This window comes from Choristoneura fumiferana, chromosome 8, assembly GCF_025370935.1.
Source record: "Choristoneura fumiferana chromosome 8, NRCan_CFum_1, whole genome shotgun sequence".
Classification (NCBI taxonomy): Eukaryota; Metazoa; Arthropoda; class Insecta; order Lepidoptera; family Tortricidae; genus Choristoneura; species Choristoneura fumiferana.
In genome coordinates, this window is record NC_133479.1 from 5,651,531 (window position 1) to 5,672,584 (window position 21,054).

Sequence of the window (21,054 nt, forward strand, 5' to 3'; positions counted from 1 at the left end):
TTACAAAACATACTAATAAACTATCCCACTTATAATTCGCTTTTAAATAAAACTATTAAATTCTTTCGACTCTTCTATTATCCTAGTCCTTCGAACCGGATTACACACAGCTGCGACTTAAGGGGATGAATAGACACAAGGCTATTTTTATTCTACCCTATTTATTTATCAAAAAATGACGGGTCGAATTATAATTATTATTCATATAACCAAGAAAAGTATAGGTTAGGGTCAAGGGAGCGTTTTAACAGCTGTTTGTCATTCATTTTTGAGGTCACCATTAACATATTTCATACTATGTGTTTTTAGTCTCGCCTTGAAAGGCGATGACAGTTTTGATTATATGAGATTTTGATAATTATGTACGACTAGCTTTGCCCGAAACTTTATTTGCCAAGAATTCGTAAAAAAACCATGGAAAATTAAACTTATTCCAGTCTCATCATCATTATCATCAGCCGGAAGATGTCCACAGTTGAACAAAAGTCCCTTAGAACGCCAAAATGAACGACAGCTCACCACTTGCATCCACTGGTTGCCCGCAACTCTCACGAAGTCACTCCACCTAGTGGGATGCTGGTCAACGGGTCTTCCGGTTCGTAGTTGTCACTAGAGGACTTTTCTCCCCCCAAAAGTTATCTGTTGTTCAGGCTAAATAGCCAAATGCTTTAAAAATCCCAGGACATAATTTGCTCCAAGCATTCTTGTCGATACAACCGCGAACCGCTTCTCTCCTATAAACCGTAAACAATAAATCCCCATTATAATTAATTAAGGCACGCGGATCTTTCAAAATAACTGGCCAGTGTGATAGCGGCCAGTAATCTCCCAAAATACACCCTAGCCTATAACAGCGACAGGGTCTTAACCGCAACATGAACTGAGCAAAGTTCTATTTCTATTCTCGAAGATTAGAACCATGTCGTAGTAACCGACAAGTGCAACGAATGCAAGTGTGAAGACGTAGCTGGTTGTGTATAGCTGTCTCTGTTGGTCTTGAGCGTTTTGTAATGTTTGCCGCCTGGGAGGTTTGAACGTAATTCTACCTCAGTTAGTGTGTTATCGTCACGCCGTGCGGACGTTCATTGGAGCGAGTTTTCGACCAGATATTTCGTATTTACAAACTTTATCGTGCATGTTTTGATAACGGAACCAAGTAATACGTGGTTGTTGTAGGTATACGTGAAGAATTTTAAATAAGTTTCGAGTTGCTGTTTATTGTTTTTTAAGGTTTTTGTTGGTGTGGTGTAACCTTGTGTTTGTTTGACGTGAGTGGCGGGATGTGATGTAAGCCCGGGTCCTGGGTTGCGGTCCCGAGCATGGCCGGCTGCTGAACTTGCTAAGATGCACACTTCTATGATGATGGTGAGTGATAGAAACATATAGTTTAAAAACTTTTCTCCTAAGGAACATGACATCGACTTCAAATTTAATAAAATTATAATCGCTAAGTCGATTTTGATAAAATTTATACCTAAGTATGAGACTACCTTAGAAGTATTCCCATTCAAAAAAATAAAGACTACATCGGACCACAAATTTTGTAATTATCGGCGAACATAACTGCATCAAAAAATCCAAGAGATGTTATACAACCTCCTCCTTTTTAAGTTGGTTAAATAAAACATCTATATAACACAAATAGTAACCAGACGTTGGTAATGCAATAATGTTTATATTTTGCATGAATTACCAGATCAGATCGTAATTAATATTTGATTTTTTTTCGAGCAGCAATGCATTGTGGAATTTATGGACTAAGTATAATTTGATACTACAGAGATAAGGGGCACTGTGACAATTGTCATGTCTCCAAGTGCAACTTTCTGAATAAAAACAAAATAGTGATCATGGAGTGATACATTGCGTGGTATGTTAATTCATATATTTAAGGAAAAAAGTTGTATTTTTTTTATAAAACATAAAAGTTGTTTCATTAGGGCCTTTACCCTACTAACTATTCTTAAAGTTTGCGATTATAACAAAAATACAGGCTGTATAAATAAAGAAAAATGTCTATATACCTACATATTTGGATAATTTCTTTATTGTTGTTTGTAATTGTCAAGTTTTGTTTGAAAAAAGAACTAAGGAATACCTAGTGTATAATTTGGGTCAAAAATCTCCAGGTAAGCAAAGTGAGTGAGTTTTTTTTTATAATTATCACACCGATGCGAAGCCGCGGGAAGCTGCTAGTCCTTCCTCACTTAATTTATAAATGCAAATGTGGCTGTTTGTTTGTTACACATTGACCTACTACATTATTTGATATATTTTATTTCGTTAGACCCTAGGAAGTACAGTCGAGCCATTTGATTCCTGACCCATCGTAGAACGTTGTCACAGTAAGTGTCATAATGAATTCCCTTGTCAAGCAATACGATGTCCAATTACTTTTTCTATGAAAAGGTTCCACAGTGGGTTACGATTCAGTTGATTTGAAAGAACATGGTAGTTTTAATCGCAGAACATTTTATAGTTCCTGCGGGCATGCAATTAATTCTTTGCAATAGCCTAGTTTAATATATTTATGAGTAGATCTTTATGAGCGCAATTACAACAACCTAATGTCTTTGTTAATTCTATTCAATCGAGCTCAGGGGAACTCTTCAAGTCCCTTAAGACGTAATTTGCTCAGTAGGTATATGACGTAGTTGGTCTTAAATAGGTCGTATATAAGCAATTTTGTTGTAACTACCTACCTTGGTGGAATGTTTTAGATAAATAAGTGCCACTTGTAACAGGTAAACTTTAGGACATATTTCTTTATATTCTTTTATGCACAGAACTCATATTGCTTACGGATCATGTTGTCAACTCTTCTGGCTTTGATAGGTTATTCCCATTTTCTTTCATTGGCTTGATTTTGTAAACCCGAAAGACAGAAGTCTAAAAATCTGTAAAGATATTACATAGGTGCAAAATTAGCAGAATCGTGTTTGATAGTACCAAAGTACAAAGTACTTTAAGACTACAAACAAACGGTTAGCTATTTTTGTTACGTACACGTTGTATAATTTATGTCTGGCTGAGACAATTTGCCATAACAATGTAGTTACGGGTCGGTAACGAGTGTGTAATTGTTTAAATTAACGCCTATTCAGGTGCAAGGTCGTTCCCATGCCGGCTGTTCAAGCTTATATCATAGCCTCTACAACTGGCCAGCTATAAAAGTACAATTACACAAAATGGAATTTCCAATTTTGAATTCTTAACAGATTTCGAGATTCGAATTGGATGCGATTGTAATTTGAGTTGTTACTTTTTTATGAAGTTTTTATTTGAATTGAGAGTTATAGGTAACTGGCTGGTAAAAAGTGAAGCGATAAAATTAAATAGTATTCGAAATGTAACATTCAGCTCTTCTTGTTTTTATTCATAAACGTCATAAACAAAATCTTCAGATTTCTTTCAACATTCTGAATGTTCTTGAATTTAGTTTCTTCGGGTGACACTATTTACCGGCCTTACAATACCGACATTGAAATACCGACCTGATATTTCGTGTACACGCCCATTGAAACTCTTATCAGTTTGACACCAGTTTGTATGGGCGTGTACACGAAATATCGGGTCGGTATTATACGTACCGATAAATAAAGTCACCCGTTTCTATAATACGTGATCTGCAGTGTAAAAATCCGATAAGGGTTCCATTTTTGCCGAGTGATGTTCGGAAACCTCAAAATAGAATGAAGTCATATTGTATGAGCGTGTTTTGATAACCAATAATTAGGTAACGAATTAGAAATCTTCAGCTGTACACTTATTTAATTAATTACATCATCAATCAATTAAAGGTCATTAACCCGGAAAATGGCAAATATGCTTTTTATCAATTGTTTCATACGTAGGTACACACGTAACCTAAGTTATGAAATGTCAAGTTTAATTCAACTTTATATGAATAGAAGCAAGGTCTAAAACAAAAACTACGTGGCAGGGCCTCACTAAAATAATGTAATGAGTACTTCTGACAAACGAACCTTGTATCGTGTTGCTACTAACAATAGTAGTTTTTTGTCCGTCCTAACGTCTCGGCGTTCAAGGCCCATAGTATTTGTAAGGTAGAGACGATAAAGCTTTTTGTAGCGGAACTTTTTATTTACATTCCGATCGGGTTTGGTTTTTGTATAGTTGATTTAATCCATTTAAAACTGTTTTGTATTTTATTGATTTCATAGTTCATTAGTTACCGACTATTATACATTTATTTATTTATTTATTTATTTAAGGAGAACCAACAGCTAAAACACAATATATGTAGAAGGAATAGCAACACAGAGCCAATTACAGGATCCCACAGATAGCCATATATTTATTTTGATTATACATTTATTTATCTCTATGTTTATTTTTAATTTATTTTTCAGTGCCTATTATATACCGCTTAAAACCGGATGAGTAGAGGAAATGGGGGAAACTCTATGCCTAGCAGTAGGGCACTTCTCCAAGCTAAAAAAAAACTTACCAAGTGGGAGTCACCTAGAAGACGCACACATTTGTAGTTATCTATGAATATTCAGTGTTAGCAGAGCAGGGCACCTTTGTGGTACTAAAGTCATGCTGACATCTCATTTATTTTCCAAAGAAATCACAGTGATATCAATTATGAAAAGGTTCCACTCTGGTATGTGATGTAGGTGGTTGTAAAGCGACAAGGTAAAGTCGAACCATTTGATTCCTGGTTCACCGTTAGAACGTTCTCACAGTAAGCGTCATAATAAATTCCCTTGTCAAGCAATGCGATGTTACTATGAATTTTTCTACGAAAAGGTTCTACAGTGGGTCACGATTCAGTTGGTTTGAGTGTACAAAAGCAATTGCTTTCGATGCTCACTGTACTTATTTATCCATATGTAAGTCAGTAGAAGTAGGTACTCATACGGGAATCGAACCTGTATATTGGAGTTGCGAATGTATTTATAATTCAATCTCAAGTACTCCCTACGCACTATAGGGACGTAGGGGTATATTCGGAAACATCGAAGTGATATGCCAGATGAGCGGAAGCAATATGTTTTCATGCGTAAAATGCGTAAAAGTGAGGTAAGTATTTAATATCTGCTTGACTAAGGTTAAATATGTTTTTACCCGTAAATATTGTGAAAGATCCCATTTTTAGTACACGTTTTTTTGCTGTTTGACTGACGTTACTTATCCTAACATTATTATTTTTTATACAAATATCTATCCCGACCAAGGACCGAACCTAGAACCTCAAGATTCATAGTCAGGTTCTCTAGTCTCTACCCACAGGGCTATCCGTTCGTCTAGATAATTGAGTCTGCGATTGACGATAAACGATAACATTGCTTCTCAATCACTTGAACACTGCCGAATAGAGAGCCAAAAGGATGCTAGTATAAAATTGATACCTACAGCCAAACGTAATATAAACGTAATAATATAGGGCGGCGATAAAAATATGTAATATGGAACCCAAGAGACGCCCGACGAACTGCGTGCTTCTCGCTAGGTAATTTGAAAAGAGGATTTATTGCATAGTGACAAAATAAGTTTGATCTTCGAAATAAGTTTTTGATAAAAATTTCATTTTTAATACAAGCTTTTTTTGCTGACTATACTTTTTGTTGACTTTACTTGTATAGTCACCCAAACTACATTTGAATAACAAATTTCGTTAAAGAGTTCCGTCCTGTGGAGACGATCCTGGCCAGACTACCAAGATATCACTATCAGATTATTGTATTGTCACCAGATTTACATAAGTTTACCAAATTTGAAGCCGATCGGACTACTGGAAGTGGGTCAAATTTTAATTTGCAAGATTTGACCCAAATAAATAAATAAACGAACAGGGCAAGTTAAATAAAAGCTTCTATAAATTTCCATCACTACTAAGCTATAACACGATAAGAAATGTCGCTCAAGCTAAAAGCGCGAGACGCTTTTTGGCTTATAAGGCCTTTGAAGCTACTCGTTGTACAATAAAGGAGTTTGTAGAGATTACGATACATTGAAAAAGGTGCATTGCATTAATTAAAAATTATCAAATTTAACTAATAAGTATTTTTTTAAGTAAGAAAGTTATTTAAACTTGACGTCGATCTGAGTGTGAAATAAAGTTTATCTATGGTACTACGCGGTGATAAAATTGCAATGCACGCTAAGAAATATACGTGTTAGCCAGTTTTTTTTTCTATTTTCTTTTCTCGTTGAAGATACTTTCTTTAAAGTTTGATATTTCTTAGCGCTCCACACTTAAAGCTTCCACTTTAGATAATTGACTAACATAAATGTATTTACTAGATACAGGCTAACTTGTGAGTTTATTTGTGAAGATATACTTTTGTTTATTTTGGTCTCATGGTGCTGCTTTACGTCTATTTCTGCGTATTTTTCCATATTATATACGCGTAGGTAGCTATGCGGATGTAATGTAATATAATCCAGTTAGGGTTTTTTCATTGCCTGGGCAAAAGTCACGAAATATCATTTTTATGATGACTTAAGATTATTTAGGCAAATGTAAAATTTTCTTTAACATTGTAAAAAAAAATAAAAAATATGATAAGAAAACAGTACTTGATTTATAGCGTTTCTCACCAAGACACGAGAATTCAGACAGGCACAATACAATGACTACCTATTTACTAGAAAACACATAAACTATAATACGTACTAAACAGTTGAATAATAAAGAAAGAAAAAATATTTATTCGTGACAATTACAAAAAAAAAAACAGAAGAAACTAAAAAATACGTATCATGGTCACGCAATGGTACCAAATCAACATAATGCCGCCCGTGCAAACGGCGCTAATACATAAAGAACACATACAATAATACATGTAGAAATTTTACAACTGGAAAGTAAAGGAAATAAAAGATAAAATTTGAAGTCCGATTTCTTCGTATAATGCGATCTATTTATACCTTTCTTAGGTGTACTTGCCGATCGAGTTAAAAAGACCACACGAGAATTGTAATCGCGGCCATGGTCATACTGTTGCGTCGGCTGGTTATGCCTTTATTTGCCGCCAGCTTAACCGATAAGCTGCATAATTTGGTTTCAATTGCCTGATCTCAAATGGCAATGAAACTATTGATTAAAATTGTTCACTTTCGATATATAACTAAATACTATACCGTGAGAATCAGTCATACATATTAAATAACCACTCTGAACTTGTACTTGTACCTACCCGAGGTGTACCGCATGTTTCGGACCAATTCGTCGCCTGTATTTAGTATGGTTTTTTTCATATGTAACTAAGTATTAATTTAGGTTTTTAGGGTTCCGTAGTCAACCCTTATAGTTTCGCCATGTCTGTACGTGTGTCTGTCTGTCCGTCCGCGGCTAAGCTCAGAGACCGCGCGACCGTTAGTATAGTACTAGAAACTAGTGGTAGTAGTATAGTACTAGAAATCAGTAATTTGGCATGAATATACATATCGATCACGCCGACAGTGGTAAAATAAAAAAAAATTTTTTAGTGTACTTACGTCAGATAACCTAATACTGTGGGGTATCGTTGGACACGCTCTTGGCAGGTTTTTGTAAACCATTTTCACGTTAATATTAAATAAAGGGGAACCATGTCTTGTGAAATAATTGCATATTAATGGTATATTAACATTAATTTATTATACTGATTTGTGGTGCTCAATAAAGGCTATTTGTAGTGTTATTGTATATTAATTGATGTATGGCTGCAATTCCACAGTGCAGTGGCTCAATAACGAACGTATGCGGTCGACATCAACCATCAGATCAGAGTGTTATCTTAAATTGTTAGGTAATTAGTGAACTGATAGCGCTTAGCCTGATTAGAAAATATTTTTTTAACGTTGCTAAAACTTCTTGACTTTTGTTATTTTTCAATGAACTTAACTCATTTCTCTGTGTGATGCTTTAACTTTTATCTAAAATCCTTTACATAGTAGGAAGGTATAGACGAACAATTTGACTCGTGACTCAATGTGGAACCTTTTCCCAATATATGTCAAATGACATAGCATAAATGAAAACATGTTATGAGAAGATGTTTCCTTAGGCATGGTTCCGAAGATATTGGCAGCGTTTCCTCTTTGAATAGCTAACCTAATTCTTTGTCCGAGGAAGCTACCAGCTATTCGATTCCCTATGTGACATGACTAATCTCTTAGTAATTTTCTTATGACGCTTCAAAGAGCTAGGACCCCACGGAACAAGAATCGCGACACCCTATTGGGTTGTTCTATTGAACAAAGTCATATTCGGAGTCTAGACCCCTTTATTCGGTCGCTACAAATGCTGCACCAGTTCTTACTGCAAGGTCAATGACGATGGAAAGAGCTATACGAGGGGTCACCAACTGGCGGACCGCGGTCCGGATCCGGACCGTCAACCTATTTTGTGCGGACCTTAAGTAAACGGTAACTTGTATTGTATTTTGAACATGAAACTACCGTGAGACTCACTCATATTAAATGATAATATATTGTAACGGATAACTCGCGTCTTAAACCGAGTTTAGCTCGACATGTTTCTGGCTATTTCGTAGCCCTTCTTCTCAGGAGCACGTGACTCGGCGGCTGCCTCAACACGCACAGTGAGTGTGCGAACACGAAATAGCCCGAAACATGTCGAGCTAAACTCGGTTTAAGACGTGAGTTATCCGTTACAATATCATTTAATATTGTATTGTATTAACTGAGACGTAGTTTAATAAAATGTACCCCGCGCTTTAATTGTCTTAGTTGCCGTCAATTCGACAACGGACAACCGGACCGCGATGATAATTTTGAAACTACAGTGTAGTCCGTTTAGTACGACTTCGCATTTAACAACCAACCGTTTTTAGCGACGTAAGTATAGGCACATGTTTGGTTTTAATATGAGCCACCATGAAAGTACATCCGTTCGTTTAGTACGGCGTCCGGTTAGTACGGCGTAATATCACCGGTCCCTTGGCCGTCGCTATAACCGGATTCTACTGTAATTGGTGACCCCTGAGCTATACTATCGAACTACTTTATTAGTCTAGTTTCCTGTATATGACGCACTAGGTCCGACTAACTAGAGATAATCTGATTTATCTCACCTATAATATTCATGCGAATAAAATAAAATGATAGGAATGAATATAAAATGCCACCTTACCCAATAAGCCTGAGTGAGAAATACGACGGCAGGCAATATCATGAATCAAGGGAATCACCTGCAATTTATTTACAAGTAAATTCTTTTTACATTTAAGTGTGGGATCAATTCCAACAGCGGAGGTCTGAAAATATGACGGCTTATGAAAAAATAACTTTTTTAGCAGTTCAATGTCGACCGTTTGGACAAAATTTATTGAAAATGATTCTCTGTAGAATTCTCAGTTTTCTTTGCACAATCGCAATGAAAAATAAGCTTTTGACGCTTGCATCAAATGGAATTTTAAGTATTACACTTTGTGGGCCATACTGTTAGATCAGCTCATGCTTTTCCTAACACCAATATTTTTTTTCCGGAGTCCTGCTTGTGTTCTGTGAATAAATCTATTCTGTGGTCAATATTTCAAATAGTGACTAAAGTATCCACATCTCGCCTCAAATTTAATTGCTTAGTCTGCTCTTCTCCGCTCCATCCCAATGGAATCGTGACGTAAATAAAAAAATTCGGTTAACACGAATTCTTATCACGCAATTAGGTCTTACCTTCCACAGAAGCACTTATCACGTAGTTTATCTGAATGGGTACCTGTTGGCTTATCACGTTGGCAATGGCATCACGTGACGGTCTCGGAATCCGATCTGTACAATAGAATGTGCTATCTAAAGTTGGGTACGGCCTTTATAAAGGTGATTGGAGCAAAATAACTCTTGAGTTTCTTTTGTTTCAATCTGGGGGCCGTTCTTTGAACATCATCTTTGAAAATACAACTCGAAAGTGGTAATTAGCTTGGTAAACTATTCGGTCTATCAGTTGTAAAGAAATTCTGAGATATCACAAAATTTAGTAATTTTCTTCTGTGGTTATAAGTGGATTGTGTAAGAAATACTAATATAGGTACCTAAGTATCCTGTACTAGAAATTAAGCGTTACTATGTAGGCAAGTAATCTCATCTAAATCGCTACACTCTTGTGGTTGTGTGTGAGAATCAGTACCTACAGTACTTTCTTGGGAAGTTTCTGCCCTATTCTAAAACCGGGCACGGAACTGCTTTAATGGTAATAAAAATAATAGAATAAGTTTAATGCACTCTGACGATGATAATCCATTGCACCAGTTCGGCTGTTTACCTGTAAATCGTTATCGGATCCGATAAGAAGTTGACTCGTTTTATATTGATATTGAATGTCCTTGACGACGCCTAGTTTTAATCAATATCGACACTTACCCGAGTTTAGTTGACTCACTTCGTCTGAGTTGAACGTTTTAGTATTTATACAATAAATAAACCTAAACGTAGGTATTTCACTGTCACAGATGGTCCAAAAAAATAAGGACATGGCGTAAAAACCGTTTTCCCTGCATTTTAAAGCAACCCTGTTATTATTGATCTGAACTCTTTATTATGTGGTGTTTTATAAAGAGTTATATTATTAGAGCTATTTGAATTACCGTCAACGTGGATCGGAATTTCATTACTTCCAAACAAGTATGCCCGTGTTAAAATTGAGAATTAGGAAATATTTGTTTCCTGAATGTCTTAAATTAAATTATTAAATGTATGATTTGTCTTTTGCATAGGTACTATTTACTAGCGGCACCTTTCCTTGTTCGGTGTATTTCTTAAAAAAATTTAAGGTTCAAACTCTTTTACTTAACCCACTAGGAAGACTATCAGGTTGTCAAATTATTGATTTTGTTGCGGAAAGTGGGCCAATAGATCCACCTAAGTATCGAATTTCGATTCCGGGACTTCTAGCTTCACAGTTAGGGTCACGAACCTGTAGGCCAAGTGGTTCCCGACTTTTTTTGACCAGTGGATGCTTTGATTTCATTATTGATAGCAGAGACCATAAGGTTAAAAAAAACTATCAATTCAAAAATAAACTTTAAACATAAAATGAAGTAAGAATTCCCAAAAATTTCAAACGATAAATTTTTTATTGCCCTGGTATACCGGCGCACTTTAACTTAGCTCTAAGTCTTGCGGGCTAATGGTTCCCGGACCACTGGTTGGGAACCACTGACTAGCCCATCCGGTTGTCAAATAATCGACTTTGTTGTGGATTAGGGCCTAAATAATGTTTCTGAAGGTGAGCGTACGCGCCGCCGTTCAAGTGTTTCGTAACAATGCGGTTTATTTGTAATCTGGCGCAGCTATTTTTAATACTGACTTTATTAGAGATGTGCGATTCGCGAATGAGTGATTTAAATTAACTAATTCAATTAGATGAACTCTTTCACGCTTTACTTCAGTTGAGATTTATTAGTTAGTTATACGTTCACCTACCTACTAATTCAAATTGAACTAAGCCAATCACTGATGAGCGCCAATTATGATTAAATAAAAAAACAGAACAACCAAGACTGTTAGCCTGGTCTTCAGCTTGATCAAGCATGAAAGGGAAATAAATTATTACACAATACAATACAATACAATAACTCTTTATTGCACACCAACACAGTAAGCAGTACAGAAAACACAAGTATATACATAGAGATTTTCTAAGGTAAGCAATAGGCGGCCTTATCGCTTCAGAGCGATCTCTTCCAGGCAACCTTTACATTGGACAGAAATAAGGAATACATTTTAGCAGGTGGTGCAATTTACACGTCTCTTTTTAATGGTTATGTTTCACATTCACATAATTTATATGTATTTCAGTTTCTCATTATTTCGTTCATGCATTTTTTTATTGAACTAAACTGAACTACTGAACTAAAAGAGGGGTACCTCGGTGAACTTTTTAGTGACACATTTTGCGCATCTCTAGACCTAATTAACATGCCACCATTGTTCGCGTAACTAATTGACTAACTATTAAGTAGCTGAATTTGTGTATCCAAGATTTAAGTATGATTGAGATTGATTGATTATTATAGGAATGGAAAATGTTGAACTTAATTATTAATCCTATATGCTGATCCTTTTCAAATATCAGAAACTGAAATCCTCTCGTTAAAAGCGATAAATAAATTATATATATAATAATTTTGCACGGATATATAGGTAAACTATGCCGACAAAATGATATAATAAAAAATTCAAAAAAAAATTTTTTTAGGGTATCTCCCATAGACGTAAAGTGGGGGTGATTTTTTTTCTCATCAAACCCTATAGTTGTGGGGTATCGTTGGATAGGTCTTTTAAAAGATTTTTCGATTCAGTGATATGTTTGCGAAATATTCAACTTTAAAGTGCAAATCTCCATTAAAATCGAGCGTCCCCCCCCCTCTAAAATCTAAACCGGTGGGTGGAAAAATTTGAAAAAATTCAGGATGGTAGTAAGTATATCAAACTTTTAAGGAAAACTATAGCGGCCAAGTTTGCTTGAGAATTATTAGTAGCAGCCTAAGGTATAAAATATACTTAAACTTGGAAGATTCCATATAAAATTCGAAATCCTTAGAAAAATATTACTTAATTTTTTCGTAACGGCTACGGAACCCTATTTTGGGCGTGTCCGAAACGCTCTTGGCCGGTTTTTAAGCATTCTGTCCTTTTGAGTTCTACCTACGATTCCTCCGTTCACAAAGCATGCGCGGGCGGATGCGCAGCGTGCTCACGCGCAGCTAAAATTAACACGTCACGTAAAAACGCGGCAACGCAATGTAAACAGTTTACATTGAGATTAACAACTGGATGAGACATGGTTTCCGTAAGCAATTATATCGGGGAGGTGACCTCTCGTAAAATGGCTGTGTTTCATCAATGGCTGCCAAGGAACATTATTGATTAGGTACCTATAATACGTAGGTAGTTGGTGCTTAGAGATTTATTCTGCGGCTGATATGGAGAAGAATTTTCACCACAATCAACATTGCGGTGTAACTTTTCGGAGATCCGTCTTAAACACAATTGGTTTAAAAATCACAAATATTTAACGTAAAATTAAAGTAACGACGTAAGGTTTATAATATTTTTTTTGTAAAGTATTTATTTAAATTGTTTTTTTTTTATTTTATTTTTTTATTCTACTGGTTGGCAAACGAGCAAGTGGGTCTCCTGATGGTAAGAGATCACCACCGCCCATAAACATATGCAATACCCGGGTATTGCAGATACGTTGCCAACCTAGAGGCCTAAGATGGTATACCTCAAGTGCCAGTAATTTCACCGGCTGTCTTACTCTCCACGCCGAAACACACCAGTGCAAGCACTGCTGCTTCACGGCAGGAGTAGCGAGCAAGATGGTGGTAGCAATCCGGGCGGACCTTGCACAAGGTCCTACCACCTGCAAACCCCCCCTGCTGCACCTGTTGAATCAGGTGTTACTTTGCAGAGGTCCATATCAATAAAGTAAAAACAATTACTTAGCTCACCCGTGACGCGCGCTCCGTGAGGCTCCTGTTAACCCGGGAACTTGGGAAATCTGGTGCAAATCGATTTGTTACGAGTACAGCGCCATATCATTGCTCACTATTGTACTTAATTTCAACTAGCTAGGCTTCCTAGATGCAAGGATGCCGTGACAAAATGCTAAGCCTGTAAGTGCGCCGTAAATTAAAATGCTTGAGAGCCCGTGGTTTAGGCCTTTAATGGCATGTAAAACAAGGGTGAGTCTAGGATGTAATGGATACAGTTTGTTTTACTAACAGCGGTCTGGAGCTTTACGTAGATCCTACAAGGTACCTACCGAATAGTTGACAGTATCCCTAAGGCTTTTAGTGTTAGATACTAAGTTCCAAAGTCAGAACTAATTAGTGATTATCTTTTTGAATGAGCGAGTGTGAAGCGCGAGCGAAGTCTCTATTTCAGTTTGCCCGGCTGTCTGTTCTCTTCTACAAGTCACACTCCTCAACCGATTCTCATGTAATTTTGTGATCAGGTTCGACGAATTTTTGGAGTTTTTTGTTTATTCAGGCGCGGTAAACGCTTATTCGGTTTTACGCTATGCAAAGGCAGACTCATCTAGTTGATTCTTACTAGCGTAGGTAGGGGTAGGTACCCCTAACATCTAAAAATGTATCTGAATAAAGAATGTTTTCTTATTATTAATAATTTGCTTGCATTCTCTTTTGCAACAGACAATTGTTTTAAAACAGAAGTTTTAAAGCAAAAGTCTGTCACAATACCACAATACTAATAAAGGTAAACGCGATACAAGGAATTGTTTGTCAAATTAACGTATGCTCTTAAACGCAATTCGCACCTTGCACCGCTGGAGTACGAGGGCAATGCGTGTTTGTCTGTTTATACACATGAACGAACTCAACACCTTTTGCCATGTTCATATACTTACATATAGCAAACTTTCGAAAAGTGTTCCAACAGATTATTTAATCCTAAACACATCAAAATCACCCAGTAAAACATTAGAAATAAACAAAGGTTCTCCGTACTTATTTACCAAACAGAATCAGCGACGAAAATTGATTGGCTGATGCTTAAACTTTCGCAATTTTACGCAACTTTCTTTTTGATTTACTAAAGCTCTCTTGGGTCATAATTTAAAACTAAATAATTTATAATTTAACGGCCATCTCCCGATTATAAGTCAATACTTACCCCTACAATGCATGACTTTTTTTTTTGCAAAAAAAAATTACATGTTATATAATGTGGGGTTTACTTCCAGGAAAAATACATTTTTTTAAAGATTTTTAATAAAAGATTTTTTTAATCCTGTTCCCGTTAAGGAACTACATGCATTATGCTGTAGGAGTTTCTTCCACATCGTCTAAAAAAAGGCTCAGGCCTGAAATGTCTGTTTTCCTAAAATGTACAATTCTCAAAACGTCTGCGTTTCACAATGTTAGCACTTCTATTTTGTCAGCTTTCTCAAAATGTCTGCTATTTAAAATGTGTACAATCTCAGGAAGTCGTCTATTCGTAATGTTGACATTCCTATAATATTAGCATTACCATAATTTCTGCTTCCCGTTATGTTCACTTTTTTAAATAGGCTATAGTCTTGTTATGTTTGTTTTCCCATAATAAATGTTTGTCTGCTTTATTTTCAAATCAATGTTCTTAATGTAAAAGGTTTAATTGCTTGCATACTTACTCTTTGATAACATAAATATCTATACCTAATATAAAATACCGCTGAACCGATTTAGATGAAATTTGAAGACCATGATTGGATACATTTTGGGAATAACACTTTTCTGGAATGCCAACGTTATAAGAAGGCGGATGTTTTGAGGTTGCAGACATTTTGAGAATAAGCACTTTCTGAAAAGCGAACATTATACAAAAACTGTCATTCTTGGAGACAGGCAATTTTAAATAGCTGATATTTTGAGAAGCTGACATTATGCAAAAGACGTGTTGACATTCTGAAAAGCAGACATTTTGCGAAAAATACATTTTAGGAAAACGGATATTTCAGGCCTGAGCCTAAAAAAATAATTAAAAAATGTAATGAACTGCGACCGAAACAAATATAATCGTCAGTCGTCGTAATTCAATAGCTTTTGATTCTGTGGTGGGTAATCAAAATGTCTGAACTGACACAATGCGGCAAATTAAAACCTCTTTAACAAAAGTAACGCCGCGACTTTTTTAAAACATGAGTGTGGTGATTTTCTTTACGTTGATGATAATTTTGTACAAAGATTGTTGCAAGATTGCATTCCCAAAGCTTAATATATGTGCAATAATGTGCATGCACCTTGCATGGCCACAACATTTCACTGCGTTCGATTTCACCTTCACCGCGCCCGACCGTGTACCGCTGCATCCACGATTCACCCATTACTCAACATACATCATCGGTTTTTATAAGGCGAGATTAAGTTGGTGTTACGTGTGGAATACTTAAAGATATATCCCCTTTTTCATTGCTTGACTTAAGATTCTTTTTTCGTTATCTGTTACTTTGACATTTGCCTTTGCGGGACATAGACAAAAAACGATTTAACTAAACTTGGAATAAGTGTGTCTCATTCTCATCCCATCTCTAATAGGGTCGATGAGTATGTAAATCTACGAAAAATGGAAGAAAGTGCACAGCTTTAAGGTTAAAGGGGTAAAGTTGTAAAATTACCGCTAAAGATAGGACTTAGCACTTTTGAAGATGGCGCATGAAGCAAGTCATTACGTACGAGCGAGTTTGACACCAAAATCTTGACAAGGCTTACATGGCTGCGATTTTAGTTCACACGGAGAAGCTTGAGGGCTTTGACACAATGCAGCTAATGCAAGTATTAGGCTGCGAGTTTGACGCCAGTAAGCAGCGGGACACGGAGCGTGTTATGTGTCCACTAGCAGTCTGTGGACCGCGTCTACGTCTGCGTAGAATTCGTTTATAGCTATCCTAATATCTATTTTATTTATAAATAATAATAATAATATCATGGGACACTTGACGCCAATTGACCTAGTCCCAAACTAAGCAAAGCATGTACTATGGATACTAGGCAACGGATAAACATACTTATATAGATAAATACATACTTAGATACACATTAAACATCCAAGACCCGAGAACAAACATTCGTATTATTCATACAAATATCCGCCCCAAACGGGAATCGAACCCGGGACCTCAAGCTTCGTAGTTAGGTTCTCTAACCACTTGGCCATCCGGTCGTCGTAGAATATACTCGTAGATGGTCGATCGACAGACCTGTCTTGCCTACAACTACAGTTAAACCTTAAAATACGGTATTTGACAACTCCTGATTTTGCCATATCTTAATATTATTATGAAAATATAGACAAACAGACAGTGTTTAGCGAAGAGAAAATTTAAATCGGTTGAAAATTGGATTAATAGTGATTTTTTGAAAAATCTTTATACCTGTCTCTTTCTCAAACGCTTTTCTCTATGCAGCAAGTATGGCGGTACTGGCGTGTGACGTCACATGTCAGTATGTCTTTCTCTGTCTAATCTTGAATTTCAAACCTTTATAACTTTGTTATTTGTAAAAGTAGCTTAAAAATTGTTTTTCTATTCGATAACAGGCATTGTGTAGTTTTAATTTATAAAACATATACAAAATAGTCAAATACCGTATTACACCACAGAGACCATGATTCAACACTATCTTTTTGTATTTTTTTTAATATAGAATTTTTTGGACTATATGGTACCGACGAAAAGTTTTTCAATTTTGACAATTTAAGGGTTGCGCTGACAATCTTGTCTATAATAACGTTCTATCTATCGTATGAAAGCGCCAAACGCAACGTACGCAAAAGGAATTTCACAATTTAAACTTTAGTGACGAAATCTAAGAGTATAATGTCATCTGCGTGTACAGTCGTACGTTAATATGCACGGCGGAGCGTGCAAAAATATCTGTCAGTCCTATCGGCCCTAGAAAAAGAGTCATATCAGATATTTATGCACGCTTTGTGCCAGATATTTGTGCTGGTGACTGTACGCAAGCGAACCATGGATGGCAGAATGTGAATGCCTTTGCAAAGGCTTCCAATGCCGGTTGCATTGACACGAATTCTTGGTACACGCTTATCACAAGTCGACTTGTTTTGCGATTGTACATCGTACACCTGCTGGCTACATTTGTTTTGTAGATGTATTGTAATGATTACTTAATGTGTTAGTGAGGCATAAAGTAGCAGAGAAAGTGCCTAAACAGTACTACGGCTGAATCTAAGTAATGTAAGGTATTTATTGTTTTGGGCCATGTTGCCTGAATTTAAACTGTTTACTTATTATTATTATTAATGTACAAAATATTCTACCTATAATGCGTGGTGCTTTAATAATGCGATTCCCACCTTGTTGACTAAATTTTTTACATGACTGTACACCGGGGTGAGTAAGGTAAGGTATAACTTTTCGGCTCGTTTAACAGAAATATGAAATGCAGGCTATTGTTTATTAGTATTATTATTTTCTATTGGTACAGTCAACGTCATAAATAAGTGATCATTTCTGTACCTTGTCGCTTTCAGTCGTTACACAATTTCGTATGGCTTTTCAAACATGACGTTAAAGTGACAAGGTACAAAAGTGATCACTTATGTATGACATTGACTGTACTATGATTAAATTTTACATTTCAACTATTTAGCCTAGCTAGTATAAGACCTAGCTAAAATCAGTTTATTAAAATAATTTCTTCTTTTTCGCGGCAAGAAAAGTTAAATCAAAAATCATGAAAATTTTCGAAGTGTAATTTTTTATTTATTTATATCATATTAATATTTCTATATTTCTATAGTTACAAAGTTGAAAATGGTACATATTTTACAGTTTCTAATTTAAACTCTGCCTTAGTAATATGTAAGTAGTACTTTATAGTCAAGTCCTTAACAAAATAGGCGACGTCAAATCCCGCTTGCAAGCAAATTTCTAAATATGGTAAACATTATGAGTTAAATATGGCTCTATCTAGGTTAGATGCAAAGCTGTTTAAACGTTGCATATTATCTAATAATATGTCAAGATAAGAGCGCAATTCGTAATCTATATGATACTAAATATTTATGTGATAGGTACTTACCTAATAACATTGCCTTCGTAGAAATCTTGAGAAAAAGCTGGTTATATCCCGTAATAATTTAGAGAAATTCTTTATTAATTCAATTTTATAACCCTCAAAAATGTATATGCCGAATTTACAGTCTCTGACTACAATAAAATACAAAATAAAAATAAATATCATGGGACAATTCACACCAATTGACAGTTTGAGATTGATAGTTTTGGCACGTGTGTATATCTTTTAGTGAAACGATCACGATTTTAGTCACATTACATTTTTAAGTATAAAATATATTATTCTAATGGTATCCATATCCATACTAATATTATAAATGCGAAAGTGTGTGTGTTTGTATGTTTGTGTGTTTATATATTTGTCCCTCTTTCACGTTGAAACGGAGCGATGGATCGACGTGAGTTTTAGCATAGAGATAGTTTATGGGCCCGAGAGTGACATAGGCTACTTTTTAATCCGGAAAAATGCACAGTTCCCGAGGGAACAGCGCGCGATAACCGAATTCCACGCGGGCGAAGCCGCGGGCAAACGCTAGTTACTCTATAAATATTAGTGGATGACCCACGATGGCTGTCGGCGTCGCGGTAGGCCAAGGCAGAGATGGCGGGATGACCTAGACGTGTTTTCCAGCGGCTGGCTAGTCATTAGTCCTGACAGGGCTAGTTGGAAATTTAAGAGAGGCCTTTGCCCAGCACTGGGACATTACAGGCTATTAAAAAATATTGCTCTACAATCTTTGTACTCTTGTTTTAATATTTCCTGTATCAATGAATGCTAAATTCTTCTTATAAATAACTAAGATTATACATGACCAGAACAAATATACATTGTTGATAAAAACAAATTGATTCAACATACTCGTAGCTGAATAACTTCTACTAAGTAACTAATTGGATTCGGTGAAAGAGCGAATTGTGAAACGCATTCATGCGACTCAGTGGTGAATTATAGCAATCATAAAGAGGACAAACTAATAAGAGATACCCTACTAAAAGAGTCTTGGCTATCGGAGAAGGGTTCAGTTTTTCGCAGAATGTTCCGAAACTACACCAACTAGATATATCACCAGCTTCTTTCTTTCACAAGTCAACCAGAGGTAGTTGTTGTCTTCACTCTTTAAAATTAGCATAAAGCGTTTTCACTCGTTCTTAATTATCCAGAATTTCATTACGGAAATTGACAACTTTTGAATTTGGCATGTATATTTTTTGACAATGTTTAGCGATGGAAAAATATCGGTTGCAAATTGAATTAATTAAAATAGTGTGTGTGTTTTTTTACGAAGTTTTATTAACTTGCTCTGTTTGTTTTTTTGGGTCAAATCTTGGAAGTTAAATTTGACCCACTTCCAGTAGTCCAATCGACTTGAAATTTGGTAAACTTATGTAAATCTGGTAATAATACAATAATCTGATAGTGACATCCTGGTAAGCCGGCCAGGATCGTCTCCACAGGACGGAACTCTTCAACGGTTAATGGCATCGACTTGAAATTTGGTATTCAAATGTAGTTTGGGTGACAATACAAGATCAGTCAACAAAAAGTACAGTCAGCAAAAAATGCTTGTATTAAAAATGAAATTTTTACCAAAAACTTATTTATTAATCTATACATTTTTCTCTACTATAAGGTTTTCACTATGCAGTAACACGCTAGTCATTTTCTCTCTAATATCGAATTTCAAACCTTTTTAACTATGGTATATGAATGTAAAGGTAGCTTAAATATATTTTTTGTTCTATAACACTCATTGACAAGCTTTGATTCATAAAATAAACAAAAACTGGTCAATCCTGCCAAATTGCCAATATTGCCAGATTTAATGGTTTACGCGAGCAAAACCGCGGGGGTATAGGCTAGTTGGTACAGTCAAGTGCAAAGATATCGACACGGCCAAAGTTTCAAAAAATGAATACCACCTATACACGACTATATGCACTTAGTTTTTTTTTAATAGTGTTAAGGTCGTGTATACATATTTTTGTAACTTTGGCCGTGCTTTCCATCATGGGGGCTACAACGAAATTCGAAATTCGAAAATGGAAGTTTGTATCGTAATCAGTCAATCGTATTAAATAATATTAGCATACCCGATTTTTGAATTTCGTAATAGCCCCGCAGGTCTGATTGTGGTCGAACGCATGCATATTATGCTTCGAAAAACTAACATTTGCTTAAATACTCGTACCCACTGACCGTTCATAGCACTTGTGAAGAAATCTTTTGTTATGTTTAAATTTGGGTATAGTTGAGTAGTCACGATCCATTTGCTTATAAAAATATCGCATCTGCTGAATAAAATATATTTGAAACGTTGTCTGAATACGTTTCATTTGATTATACATTTGAATATCTATCCAAGGAACGGATATTGAGTGGTGTTAATATATTTGGACAGGGGAATCAATGAGAACGTTGATTGGCGGTGGCGGCGGAGTGTTTTATTTAAGCAGATATTTATCGTTCCTTCTGTTTAAATCTACCGATGTCTTCAGAAAGTAGCAGGCGATATTGTTACGGCTGTAAAAAA

General features: G+C 35.9%; 1 protein-coding gene across 1 annotated transcript in view; it reads left to right on the forward strand.

The window, feature by feature from the left end:
• The first annotated feature begins 1,069 nt into the window (after window positions 1-1,069).
• Window positions 1,070-21,054, forward strand: part of LOC141430206 (uncharacterized) — a 152,358-nt gene continuing 132,373 nt past the window's right edge. Inside the window, exon 1 of the mRNA XM_074090801.1 lies at window positions 1,070-1,365. Within this exon, the coding sequence (XP_073946902.1) occupies window positions 1,345-1,365 (21 nt within the window). The 5' untranslated portion in view covers window positions 1,070-1,344. The remainder of the gene's footprint in view (window positions 1,366-21,054) is intronic.